General features: G+C 42.3%; 1 protein-coding gene across 1 annotated transcript in view; it reads right to left on the reverse strand.

The window, feature by feature from the left end:
• Positions 1-13,789, reverse strand: part of LOC122792213 (protein argonaute-3) — a 1,955,650-nt gene that overhangs the window by 123,432 nt on the left and 1,818,429 nt on the right. Inside the window, exon 18 of the mRNA XM_044059953.1 lies at positions 2,483-2,682. Coding sequence (XP_043915888.1) covers positions 2,483-2,682 — 200 coding nt within the window. The remainder of the gene's footprint in view (positions 1-2,482; positions 2,683-13,789) is intronic.

Raw genomic sequence — 13,789 nt, forward strand, 5'->3', positions numbered from 1 at the left:
AAATCTTCAGCCATCTTAAGCATCTGTTTCTTAGGCATGGGGCCTTGAACTGTAGACTGATGTACAGTTTTCTTAGGTTTTAAAGGAGTTTTAAGCTTAGCATAAGATTTAATGGTGAGTGTAGTCGGTCTGAAGAGAACTTCTGCAACCGAAGGTGTTTCCACTGCACCGGTGTCTACTTCTGCTCTGGTGTCGGTAGATGGCTGCGTCAGCCTAGTAGGCTCCGCTTGGGAATCCGCAGCTGTCTGGGGTTCCAGTTCTGCGGTCGTCAGGGGCTGCGTAGGTGCCTCACTGAAAACCAGAGAACTGGCGACAGGCCCAGCTAAGGCCTCGGAGTCTGGCTTGTTCCTAGGGTGCCTGTCCTTATCCTTGCATTTTTTATGTATGGTGGTCGTCGGCTGCTCCGACGGCATGATATAATTAAATTTGCTACCAAAGTAATGCCGTGCGAAGTCAAAACGGCGTTTGATAGTTTGTTTATTAAATCTAGCGCAAAACCGACAACCTGTGATGTCGTGGTCTGGGCCTAGGAAAGGAATACAATAGGAATGGAAGTCCTTATGAGGTTTTTGCTTCCCACAAGAAATGCAATTGTTAACTTTTTCTGACATCGGACTGAGGCAAGAAAATGTTCCCCAACGGGGGTTCTTAGCTTTATTGAAGACTTCGGACTGAAATTCAAATCGAAAATCTCAGGTGTCGGCCGACCGGCACTTGCGAACTGCTTCTGCTTCGGGCACCGCGCGGCAAGAAAGACTGAATAAAATGGCATCGGATGCCTATACCCCTGGCGCACTGACGTCAGGGAAGAAGCGACAGCAACCGACGCCGGACCAAGACTTTGGAATTCGGGCCGACTGCGGGACCACCTGACGGCAGGATAACCCAAGTGTGATGACTGCAGCAGGGTAACACGATGAACATCTAATCCACAAAAGTTACTTTTTGACAGAAAAAACTGCAGTAACAAGGCACTTTAAACCAAGATGCCAGCTCCGCAAAAGAAAAATAAACAATTTCTCCACAGAAAAAAATGCTTTCGGTTACTTTACACTACTTTTAAACTGATAGAAAAAAATACATGCTCCATTTAAAAGTATGTTACAGTCTTGAGAAAGTCTCACAACACTTCTACCTTTAAAATAACTTCACTGAAGAGGAAAGTAATAAAACATAACAAAATGAAGAAAATGGAAGTTTTTTATCTAGAGGAAACTTATTTGCCCAGCAAAGAAAAGCACAAGCTGACTATCGATCTTCAAAAGTCTCAAAGGATTGTACTCTTCGGTGACAGTACAGCTCTGATCAACATGAACATGTACGCAATAATGCTTACAACAAGAATATAGCTGTTAAGCCAATGGCTGTCCTTTCCTAGGTAGGTTGAATCACTTTGTACTACAGGACCTGTACTGGCTACCAAATAAGTAATGGATATTCACCTGAGATATTGACATACAATGCCTGATAAATATCGGGTCTATATTAGAAGCTCAAAGAGTCTCTTCATCGAACACTCAAAAGCTAACACATAAAGAGTGGACACTGGAAACCGCGAATGGCCACTTCCACGAATCTTTTCCCTGTGAAAAAAATTTGCTTGGTTGTTATCGGGAATTGCCCTTTTCTCCAATGTAGAGTGATCTCAGAGTTGGTATATTTAGTTAGGGTGTCCCACTTGAATAGGGTTTTAAAGTTTGTTTTTGTGTTTACGGCCAAGTGAATTTTTTCCCTAGGAAAAACTTCTCGGAAGTGGCCATTCGCAGCTTACAGCTTTCGCTCTTTATGTGTTCGAAGACTAAATTCTTCGAGCATATAATATAGACCCTAAACATCTTAGTATAATTCGATGATCTTCTGTATTTACCTTTCTTTTGTACCCCCAGTTCTGCTAAGGAAGCATTTTTATGGTCTGAAGAAAGGCTACATTTTTCAAAAAGCACAGATTTTAAAGCAGTTGGCTTGTTACCTTAGGATTCTGAATGCCATGAGAGCAAGGTACCTCACTGGAAGACTGAAAATAGGATTCACTCTGATGGACCTTAATATTTAAGTCATTTATTCAAAACTTACCTTATTATTTAATTTTTATGTTTTAAGCAGCAGACTGAAGTTCACCAGTTTACCATGACTAGTATGCATTAACATGCTGCTGTTGAGTTTTTATTCTGTAGCAGCTGACTAGACTTCCAAAGACTGCCAAAAAATGAACTGCAACATATAATCACACATCCTACCCAATGATTCCTGGTCAGATGGTACGCAGATCTTTCTCATGAGGTACTAATCAGACATCACTACACAGTTAACTGTGGCTGGCAAAAATCTGAATTAAAAATAACAACTAAACCTAAGCTTTTCTTGTAACACTGAAAAGCTGTGAAATGATACCTTTACTAAACTTAACGCTGTTCTTAATTATTTACAATATTATCTACATGTGCAAGTGTCTTTTAGCGTATTTCAATTTTCAGAACATTACCTGTCATGTTCTTTGTCCACAAGATGGTATCTTGCTCTAAATGCCACCAGGTGTGCATAATATGCTGGTGCTGGAATAGATACAGACCGTGTACAGCGCACATATGTGTGACAGAGCTGGTAGGTCAGTAGCTGCAGCTCATCTGCAGTGAAACAATTGTCATCCCACAAAACGTGATAATGTGACGGACGGCTGGTACCCTGTCAAAAGAAGGAAAAGTATTTAAGAATTTATCCACAAAGCTACTTAGTGTTTGTAGAATACTAGAAAAATAAAGTCAGATAAATATGTAAGGATACCTGTCTATAACCATAATGATGAAAGTGCTACAAAACTCATAATCATATCCTCACCATCAGCTGAGTAGTCTATTGAGCACAAAAGGGAGGAGAAGTATACTGATTCAATCATCACAGTGAGCTGAGACCTGGGGTAATGCAGTTTAGCAAGAAAAATGATAAGCACAGAAAGGATCAAACTGGTAAGAAGAAGCTCCTCAGTGAAATTACACAGTGAACAAGTAAACTGAGGATCAGCAAATGAAAAAGTATGAAACGGCAACAAACAGCAAACAAAATTCATTACAGAATAACTTAATCTAAGACCCTGACAACATTAATTAGCAGTTTAAAGCAGAGGGGACAAATGGGAAAAAAAGGTACAGAAGAATATGCACGTACTGATGACTGAAGGTGGAAAAAATGGAAAGCACCGTCAAGCAGAAAATACTACAGTGCAGTCTACATAAACAGTGAGAGAGATGAAAGAAAAGTATTACCCTATGAACTCATTTTGCCATTTTCCTGGCTACAGACTGTCCATTACATCCTACTTCTCTTCAGAATTTACCAAGTGTCATTCCTAATCACTGTTAAACTCTGGTGTTTCTACATTTATCACCCTTCTCAAGAAAAAGTACAGTTGTGTACACTTACCACAAATGTAGAAGTTTGAGTGTATTCACTGTTGCAGTCATTACATTTGGGTAATCTGCTGGCAGGTTGCCCTCAGTTGGCCTGAATATCAAAGTCTTGGGTCCTGCGTCAGTTGCTGTCTCCTCTTCCATGACATCAGGTCGTCAGGGGTATAAAACATGCAGCCGACGCCATTTTCTTCAGTTTTTCTTGCCCCAGATGTCAGGTGCCCCCCAAATGGGGAGCAAAAATAAATATATATATATATATATATATATATATATATATATATATATATATAAATGCAATTGTAAAAACATAAACTTTACTTTCATCTAAAAGCAAATACACCACAAAGGCTGGAGAATATAGTGAAGGAAAGAGAAGTTCTAGAAAAATGGGGGGTGGCGGGTGGGTAACCCGGACTACAACAGTGAATACATTCGAACATCTACATTTATGGTAATTGTACACAACTTTAGTATGTTCTTCATGTTTCACTGTTGCAGTCATTACATTTGGGTAGAATCCCAAAGCTATGGATGGGAGGTTGGAACTAAATAGCACTAGGAGCGGCTATAAGGCCCTGCAGAACTGCAGTGGCAAAGCCTGCCCTGGACTTAGAGAAGAGAGCAAATGATAATGCTTTGTAAAAGTATGAACAGAGCTCCAAGTAGCAGCTTCTAGAATGTCTTTGGTTGGCAGCCCTCTGACAAAAGCTGCTGAGGTAGATACAGCCCTGGTGGAATGTGACCTGATTCCCTTGGATACCGGTTTACCATGATGCAAATAGCAGAAACGAATGCAGTGGCTTATCCACTTTGAAATAGCCTGCTTTGAAATAGCCTTCCCCTCTGATCCTGCAGCAAATGCCACCAGTAGCTGCTCAGACTTTCTTAGAGATTTGGTCCTGTTTAAGTAGAATCTTAGTTGTCTGTGTACGTCCAAGGAATGCAGAATCCACTCCCCCTTGTTCTGCGGATTTGGGTAAAAAGTTGGCAGGTGGATAGTTTGGTTAAGAGCCACACTGGATACCACCTTAGACATAAAGGAAGGATTGGTCCTGAGGGACACACTGTCCGGGTAAAATGTAATAAAAGGCTCCACAGCCATGAAGGCCTGTAGTTCTGAAACTCTTCTTGCTGAAGTGATTGCCAGAAGGAAAGCTGTTTTCCAAGATAAAAACTTTATATCCGCAGTAGCTGTTGGTTCAAATGGAGGCAGGGTGAGCTTTTCCAACACAAAACTGAGGTCCAAAACTCCTGTTGTAGGCAGGGAATGAGAGGAATCATTGTTTCCAGACTGTGACAATGTTGATTCCATAAACATTTTAGATACCACTGTAGTTTCCTCATATGCAGTCTTGCATGTGGAATTAGTAGAATGCAGGATGCCCTGAACCCCAAAGCCTGCAAAATTTGTCTTGCAGATAACTGGGTTTTTGCTGCCATCTGTTTGAAGTAAATAGTCAGTTGCCTTTGTTTGTCTGCCGTAAGGTAAGCCATCTGGGCAGTTGTATTCAAGCTTGCAGCCAGAAATGTAATCTTTTGAGAGGGTACCAGTTGTGATTTCTTTTCGTTTACTGTGTATCCTAGGCATGTTAGAAGCCTTTTTACAAATGCCAGATGCTGAAGAAGAATGTCCTTGTCTTCTGCTTGAATGAGACAGTCGTCCAAGTAAGGATAGATTTGTATGCTTCTTTGTCTGCAAAATGCAATTACTGGTGCCAGGCACTTTGTAAAGACCCTGGGCGCAGTAGATAAGCCAAAGGGCAGTGCAGAGAATTGGTAATGCATAAAACCAGCCTTGAAGCGGAGGTATCTTCTGCACAATTCCCTTATTGGGATATGCAGGTATGCCTCTTTTAAGTCTAGAGTGACTAACCAAGCATTCCTGCCCAGCATGGGCAGAAGCTGTTGCAAAGTCAGCATTTATAATTTTGGGATGCCCAAGAATGTGTTCAAAATCGATAAATCCAGTATTGGGTGCCAGGCATTGTCTTTCTAGGTTCCAGGAACAATCTTGAGTAAAACCCTTGTCCTTTTTCCTGTTCTGGTACTGGGTGAATAGCCCCCATATCCATGAGGGACGTAACTTGTTTCTGTGCCTCTGCCCATTGATTTTGCGGCAGATCTGGCCAACCGTTTGGAATTGGCAAGGTATGGAAATGAAATTTGTATCCCTGGGATACTATGTTTAATACCCACTTGTCCTGGGTTATCAACTGCCAGTTTTGAGCATGAAGTGCTAATTTTCCCCCTAAGGGGGCTGCCAAAAGATAAGTGCTTGGTAATGGCAGAGGGAAGTCATTGAGACTGTTTACTGTAGGGTTGTGCTTTGTTTCCTCCAGATTTGGAGGTAGAGGCACCCCATTCCTTTGACCTGTAAGAACCCTGTGATTGGTATCTAGAGCCTTTTGAGTGCCTGGATTTGCCCCGTGAGGCTCTGTCGGACACAGGAAAAGACCAATTTTTTGTAAGCCAGTGTCTACTGAATCTTGGTGGCTGTACTTGTAAGAAATCTTTTACAGTTTGCGTAGACTTAGCTTTGTCTTCCATTTTCTTTAACACCTCTTCTGCCTTATTACCAAACAGAGTATCATGCTGTAAAGGTGCATCCAACAATTTAGCTTTAACATGATCAGGCAGATTTTGCTCCATGAGCCAGGCATGCCTTTTAATCACAAATCCAGTAACTGCGGCCCTGCAAGAGGCCTCCAAGGAATCAAAACCACATTGCAAAGTATGCTTTCCAACCTGTTCTGCTGCATGCAATAATTCCTGTAATTCTTTATTTTCCACACATTCAAGAATCAACATAATTTTCTGTTTTAATAATCCCATAACATGCTGTTGATATTTAAGCATATGAAACTGGCAGTTTAAGGCCTTAATTGCCAAGGTTGCAGACGTATAAATCTTCTTTCCCCATCTATCCAGCGCCCTGGAATTTCTATCAGAGGGGGTAGGATTCTTAGCTGTTGAGACCTTTACACCTTTCGGACCCTGTGAGATAGTTTCAGGGTCTGCAGCAGGATTTTTGAATAAAAATTTGTGGGAGTCAGGAACCCTGTAATATCTGTCTGGCTTACTAGGAGCCGGAGGTAGGGAATCTGGAGCTATGCTTGATTCCGAAAACACATCATCAACAATGTCTAATACAGGAGGTATAGCCAATGGCCTATGCTGAGGAAGAAGAAGGAAATCCCTAAGCCTCTTTTTTGATTCTGAGAAATCCTGACTCTCCCAATGAAAATGTTCCCTTAAGTATGCAAGGTTTCTCCAAAAGAATAATCTTCAGGAGGAGATGCAGATGGGATGGATTCCTCTGCATCTGAATCCTCATAGGGTGGTATAGAAAATTTCTGATCAGAAGAGGAATCAGAAGAAATAGAAACCTGATCTGAAGATTCATAATCAGTGTCTTGCCTAGACCTCTTATCTTTGTTTTTGAAGCTGGCGTCGGTTTTATATAGAAATGTTCAGGCCTGAAAATACCCTCAGAAGCCAGTGCCTGCTCAGCGGCTCTGGACCCATCCGAGGGAGAGACATCCGCGGGTACAATACTCTGGGAATCTCGCAGTATGCCGGATTCCACATGGGTCTCGGTAGAGGCCTGAGACTCGAAATTAGTGGGGATCAGGGGCTGCGAAAGCGCCTCACTGAGTACTGGCGAACCGGCGACTGGCTTAGGAGAAGCTTCGTCGTCGGTTTTGGACCTTGACGGTCTGTCTCTGTCCTTTTCTTTGCGTTTTTTGTGAACTCCGGTAGTCGGATTGCTATCCGACGACATTTCAGGGTAATTAAATCTCTTTCCAAAATATTATAAAGCAAAGATATACCAACGCTTAATAGTGTGTTGGTTAAATCTAGCACAAAACCGACAGCAAGGCACATTATGATCTGGGCCTAGGCAAGGAATACAGTACAAATGAAAATCCTTATGAGGTATTTGCTTCCCACAAGTAATGCAATTATTAACTTTTACTGACATCGGTAAGGAGCAAGAAAAAGTTTCCCCAATGGGGTACTTAGCTTTAATTGAAGACTTTGGTTCTGAAACTCGAATGTGAAAATTTCAGAAGTCGGCCGACCGGCACTTGTGAACTGCTTCTGCTTCGGGCACCGCGCGGCAAGAAAGACTGAAGAAAATGGCGTTGGCTGCATGTCTTATACCCCTGACTACTTGATGTCATGGAAGAGTAGACAGCAACCGACGCAGGACCCAAGACTTTGATATTCAGGCCGACTGAGGGCAACCTGCCAGCAGATTACTCAAATGTAATGACTGCAACAGTGAAGCATGAAGAACATCTGTTTCACATCTTCAATATACTGTATGCTACAAAAATCAGAAAATGTCATCACATTACTCCAAAATTCCACCTGATACAAAATTAGGACAAGATATTGCCAGTGTCAGCAGTGGTTATGCCCCCTAGACCTAATGAGCACTACTAAGAATATTGGTCAGTAAAAACTGAGGGAGGCGTAAACATGGCTCAAGTACTTACTTCTGTCCTCTTTCTGGGACTACTTTAAGTTCAGCAAAAAACACTGTAAAGCAGGGGTCACAGAGCTTGTGATTTCTGTATAAAAGTAGATTTTACTATCTCTATGAACAAAGATCTAGATTTTTACAGTTCTGCTTTTAAGCACCTCTGCCTGGCTCCTGCAGCTATAGTTCTGAGCCCACCATCCTGCTCCCCCCTTTTTTATTTTTAACAAGAAACATCTTTATTGAATTATTACTTATGACATTCGCAATCATACATTTACTTAAATGAAAACAAACCATATTGACATTTTCGGATGCAAACAGTATACACTGCATATAATCTTCTATACAGTCACTGTCAAGTCAAACATTACATAGCTCATTCATTTCCTGCATCCCCTTAAATGTCTATCCTCCTCCAAAACATTATTCTGCATGTACTGTTTCCACATTTCCCATTTCTTTCTATGTAATTTGCTCCTATCCTTTTCTAAAGATCGCACTTTCAGTTGTTTTATCTCTGATACTACATTCACTGTTTCTAGCACAGTTGGTTATGACTTTTATTTCCATTTTCTAGTAATTGCTTTTTTGGTTGCTGCCAGAATTGAACTTAGCAAGACCTTACTATGTCTAGGTAATTCTGATTTTGTATCACAGTTCTAAAAAATCATTTCCTTAATTACACCAATTTGCTCACCAGTATTTCTGACAGAGTAGTCAGCAGGGAATTTTTAAAGTCTGCCAGCTCATTACACTCCCAAAAATATGTTCCCAATTACTTCTTTCTTTCCCATCACACCTCCAACATTTGCAATCTACCTGAGGAAAAGTTCTTTGGAGTCTGCTTGGGGTATAAAATACCTATGCAAACTCTTCCAAGCAAAGATCCTAAATCTTCTAGACTTTGATGCATATTTAAAAGCCATACATATATCCTCCCATTGTTTCTTTGTGTACTGCTTATCCAATCTCTCTTCCCAATTCTTTGTAACCTCCTCTAATTGATTTCTATCTTTATCATGCAATATTGTATATCCTCTACTAATTATTTAGGAGTTATGTACTTACCATAACTTGGTATCTGTGTTGTGTAATTTCATTCTTCCTCACAACAGGGTAATACGATCTGACATCGGATCTGATCCGGCTATTCCAAAAGACTGATGATTTAAGTGTTGAGCTCTTCCCACTCCCATAATGCCCTGCATCTCCTCTAACACCTCAGACTGAGTTTACTGCCCCAGAAAGGAAAAGAGAAGTAAGCATAAAAACATCATTTACAAACACAAAGATATCACCCAAATCTGGACCTCAAATTAGTAATCTATGGAGCTCGGAATCCTCCAGATACCTCCAGACTTTCTGGATGGGGGAAGGTTGGGTGGGATAGCATAACTCTTAAATCTGATGCTATCCATTTCATTCTTCCTCAAGACTGGGTCAGAGTCCCAAACTACCTGATTTCCTGGGTGGCCCCCTATGGAAGGATATGCCTGAGTGCAGCAGAGACAAAGGCTGCTCTGTCTCTGGAGACTATATACAGTTTCTAACACGACAGAAAGGTATGTGCGTTGGACCAAGTTGCCACAGCAGAAATTTCATTATTAGAGGTTCTAGCTGAAAAAGCAGAAAAAGTGGCCATCGACCTGATAGAATGGGCTTTTGGTGGACAGGGCAACTGTGAGCATTTCAAGTAATAGATGATGGAAATACAATTAGTGATCTATTTTGTTAGGGTTACTTTAGATACTGCCTGTCCTAGCCAACTGGCTGAAAAGGAAATGAATAGCTGCTCAGATTTTTTGTGTTCCTTTGTCCTGTGCAGATAGAAACACAACTGTCTATGAACGTCATGTAGGTGAAGTATATATTCATTCTTGTGGAATGGTTAGGAAAAACGACTGGAAGATGAATGGACTGATTTATGTTAGCCTCCGTGGCCACTTTAGGCATAAAGGAAGGATTTGTACTCAGAAAAATTCTGTCTTTGAAAATGGTAATAGATGTCAGTTTGCATGATAAAGCCTGAAGTTCCGATATCCTTTTGGCTGAAGTAATGTCCAGAAGAAAAATGGTCTTTCAGGATAGAAATTTTATGTTGCAGGGGTCAGCTGGTTCAAAGGGTCTTTGAGTGAGACCTTAAAGGATTAATGTCAGATCCCAAGGAGTGAAGGATCTTTAATCAGGGGTCTGAAAAGAAAAATCGCTTTCATAAAGACCTTACAAAATCTGGATGCTGAAATGGAAGTCTGTGAATCAGAATCTTCTGCGACATGGAAATTAGCAATTGCTGGCAATTGTAACTTAATCCTAGAAAAACTTGCTCCATCCTGAAAAAGAGAACTCAGGAAGAGAAGAATAGCTGAGATGGGAGTTGAAAAGGAGTTAATGCTCTGGTTTGATGCCCACACCGAAAATCTCTTCCACTTGCTATTGTGCACCTTTTTTGTAAAGGTTTTTGAGAAGCAAGTGTGATTTCCTGGACTGGGGAGGCCAGCCTGGACTTTTTTAGAATCACTGGAAGTGGAGGAACCAAGCGGTTAGTCTTAGGGCTCTGAGATTGGTAGGCTGGTGTTCTGATGGGTGAGAAATCAGATCCTGTCTGGCAGCCAGTATCCATGGTGAATATTTTGCATGAGACCGTAGAAAGGGGAACCATACCTGATGAGACCAGAAAGGAACAATGAGGATTAGAGTACACTTTAACCTGCTGGCTTTCTGCAGAACTTTTAGAATCAAGGAAATTGGAGGGTAAGCGTACAGGAGACCTGAAGGCCAGTCATGCACTACAGCATCCCTGGCTGATTCCCCGCTTGGGGGGATCAGAGCAAAGTACTTGCTGCATTTGGTGTTCAGGGGAGATGCGAAAAGGTCACAGCAAGGTTTTTCCCATCGTAGGAAGATTTGATTCGCTACTGATTGATTTAGGGACCACTCGTGGACTCAAGGCAGATCTGCTGAGTCTGTCTACTAGAACCTTGGTCTCCCCAGGAATGTGCATTGCAATAAGAAAGTGGCTCAAAGAGATTGCCCATTCCCACACTCTCATGGCCACCCTGCATAACGGGTATGAATGGGTTCCCCCTTGTTTGTTGCTATACTAGACTACTGACATATTGTCTGTATGAATCTCAGAGGAAGGCAACCTTGGAAAGTTTGCAATGTCAGAAGCACTGCTCTCATCTCTAGAATACTGATGTGCAGTTTGGTGTCTGTTAGGGACCATGTGTCTTAGACCAATCTTCCTTTGTAATGCCCCACCCCAACAAGGAAATGTCCATGGTCACTGTGGCCATTAGAGGAGAAAGAGAAAAAGGTCTGCCCAGTTGAAGATCGTCCAATAGCATCCACCACTGAAGATGACGTCTGCAGGCTTGAGTCAACTTGAAAGGGATATTTAACGGATAATACAGAAAGGACCACTAAACCGCTAGAGCCCAATGAAGCACTCGCATAAAGAATCTTGCCAATGGCACAAGAAGTATGGCAGCTGACAAGGAACATAGAGCGGTTAGGATAAATCTTGCTGGGAGTGCGGGTGTATCCAGTAAGACTTGGACTTGTCTCAGGGATGACGCACGTAACGGTAGAGCTGCTATTTGAGTGATTGTGTTGAGTTGCATTCCTATGAACACTATCCTCTGCAGAGATGTTAGTTTTGACTTCTCCAAATTTATCGTGATTCCCCAACTGACTGAAGGTGTGTAATAGGTACTGCATTGCTTGGACCACTTGATGCCTTGATAGCGCAGTTAGGAGACAATCATCTAAGTATGGAAACACCTGGAATCCTTGCAGTCTTAGGTCAGCTGCCATTACCAACATACATCTGGTAAACACCCGGGGGCAGTGGTGAGTCCAAAGAGCAGTGCTCTGAAATAGTAATGATTGGCTCCCAGCCAGAAGTGCAAGTGTCTCCTGGAGCATCTGTCGATCTTTATGTGATAGTACACATCCTGGAGATCTATACAGCACATCCAATCGTCGTTGTGTAGTAATGGCAGAATGGACTGAACTGTCACCATGCAAAACTTTGACTTCTTGACATACAACTTTAAACTGCTCAGGTTCAATATTGACCTTAGGTCCCATGTCATTTTTGGCACCAAAAAGAAGCATGAATAAGTTCTGCATCCTTGTTGTTCAGCTGGAACCTGTTGGATAACTCTTTTCTCTAGAACTTTTTGAACTTACATGGTGTACTCCCCTCTGACTGGGTGCTACGTCAGGGAGATTCCTTTCGAGGGGAGGGGGGGATGGAGGATGGAAAAAGAGAATGTAATAACCTCTGGAGGTTACTTCTAGCACCTAGATATCATTTCTTAGTATTTGTCCAGGCGTCTGGGAACAATAAAAGTCTGCCCCGACGATCTCCAGAGCAGGACAGTCGGGCAGCACTTCAGGAGCTCTGGTAGGGCTGGTCACACAAAGATTTTCTGAAGCCCTGATTTTCCGGACCACCCTCTGTTTCTAGGGCATAGTCTCCCATTAAAACCTTGTCCTCTGCCTCTGCATTTAGAGTCTTCGAGACTCAAAATCTCTTCAAAGAACCTTGAGACTTTCTGAACCACATTTTCTTCGCACTGTGCTGGTCATGGAAAAAGGCCTTCGAAGGAAATAATTTTGATCCCTACAGCAGATAGGGTCTTTTCCTCTTGTTCACTGCGGCTGTTTCCTTAACTGTTGGTCCGAACAAAAAGAACCATCAAAGGGGGCATTAGCAAAAGACGCCTTGAAGGGTTTTGCGAACCAGGAAAGCCTCAACCAGGCATGTCTCCTGAGGGCTATGGCCGATCTGGCCGCTCAAGAGGTTCCTACTGCTCCAATGGAAATTAACCTCATCGATGAATTAGACAAGAAAGCAAGAGTCGACAGTTGGGGGAAACTTTGTTAAAGTCCGCCTCCAACATAGACTCAGAGAGAGAAAGTACAGTTGTGTACACTTAACATAAATGTAGATGTTCGAGTGTATTCACTGTTGCAGTCATTACATTTGGGTAATCTGCTGGCAGGTTGCCCTCAGTCGGCCTGATTAAAAAAGTCTTGGGTCCTGTGGTCGGCTGCTGTCCCTTCTTCCATGACGTCAGGTCACCAGGGGTAAAATAAGTACAGTTGTGTACCTACCATAAATGTAGATGTTCGAGTGTATTCACTGTTGCAGCCATTACTCTTGGGTTATCCTGCTGGCAGGCTACCCTCAGTCGGTCAGAATTCCAAAGTCTAGGTCCGTCGTCGGTTGCTGTCACCTCTTCCCTGACGTCAGTGCGCCAGGGGTATAAAAGATGCAGCCGACGTCATTTTCTTCAGTTTTTCTTGCCCCAGATGTCAGGTGCCCCCAAACTGCAAGGCTGAAAAATATGCCAATAAAAATGCGTGCACAAAAATAACATTTCCTTTATCTACAAGCAAATACACCATATAGGTTGTATAGGACAGAGAAGTACAGATAAGTCCCAGCAAAGAAAAGGGGGATGGTGGGTGGGTAACCTGGACTGCAACAGTGAATACACTCGAACATCTTCATTTATGGTAGGTACACAAAGTACAGTTTTGTACCTACCATAAATGTAGATGTTCGAGTGTTCACACTGCTGCAGTCATTACACTTGGGTTATCCTGCCGTCAGGCGGTCCCGTAGTCGGCCAGAGTTCCAAAGTCTTGGTCCGGCGTCGGTTGCTGTCGCTTCTTCCCTGATGTCAGTGTGCCAGGGGTATATAAGATGCATCCGACGCCATTTTCTTCAGTTTTTCTTGCCCCAGATGTCAGGTGCCCCCAAGTAGGTAGGCAATACATATTGCTAGTAAAAAATATACATAGAAAATAAAAAACAATACCTTCAGTCACAAGCAAATATACCTCAAAGGTTGTATAGGATAGAAAGGTATAGATAAGT

The sequence above is a fragment of the Protopterus annectens genome, chromosome 1.part2, assembly GCF_019279795.1.
Source record: "Protopterus annectens isolate FY-2018-M chromosome 1.part2, PAN1.0, whole genome shotgun sequence".
In the NCBI taxonomy this organism is placed as follows: domain Eukaryota; kingdom Metazoa; phylum Chordata; order Ceratodontiformes; family Protopteridae; genus Protopterus; species Protopterus annectens.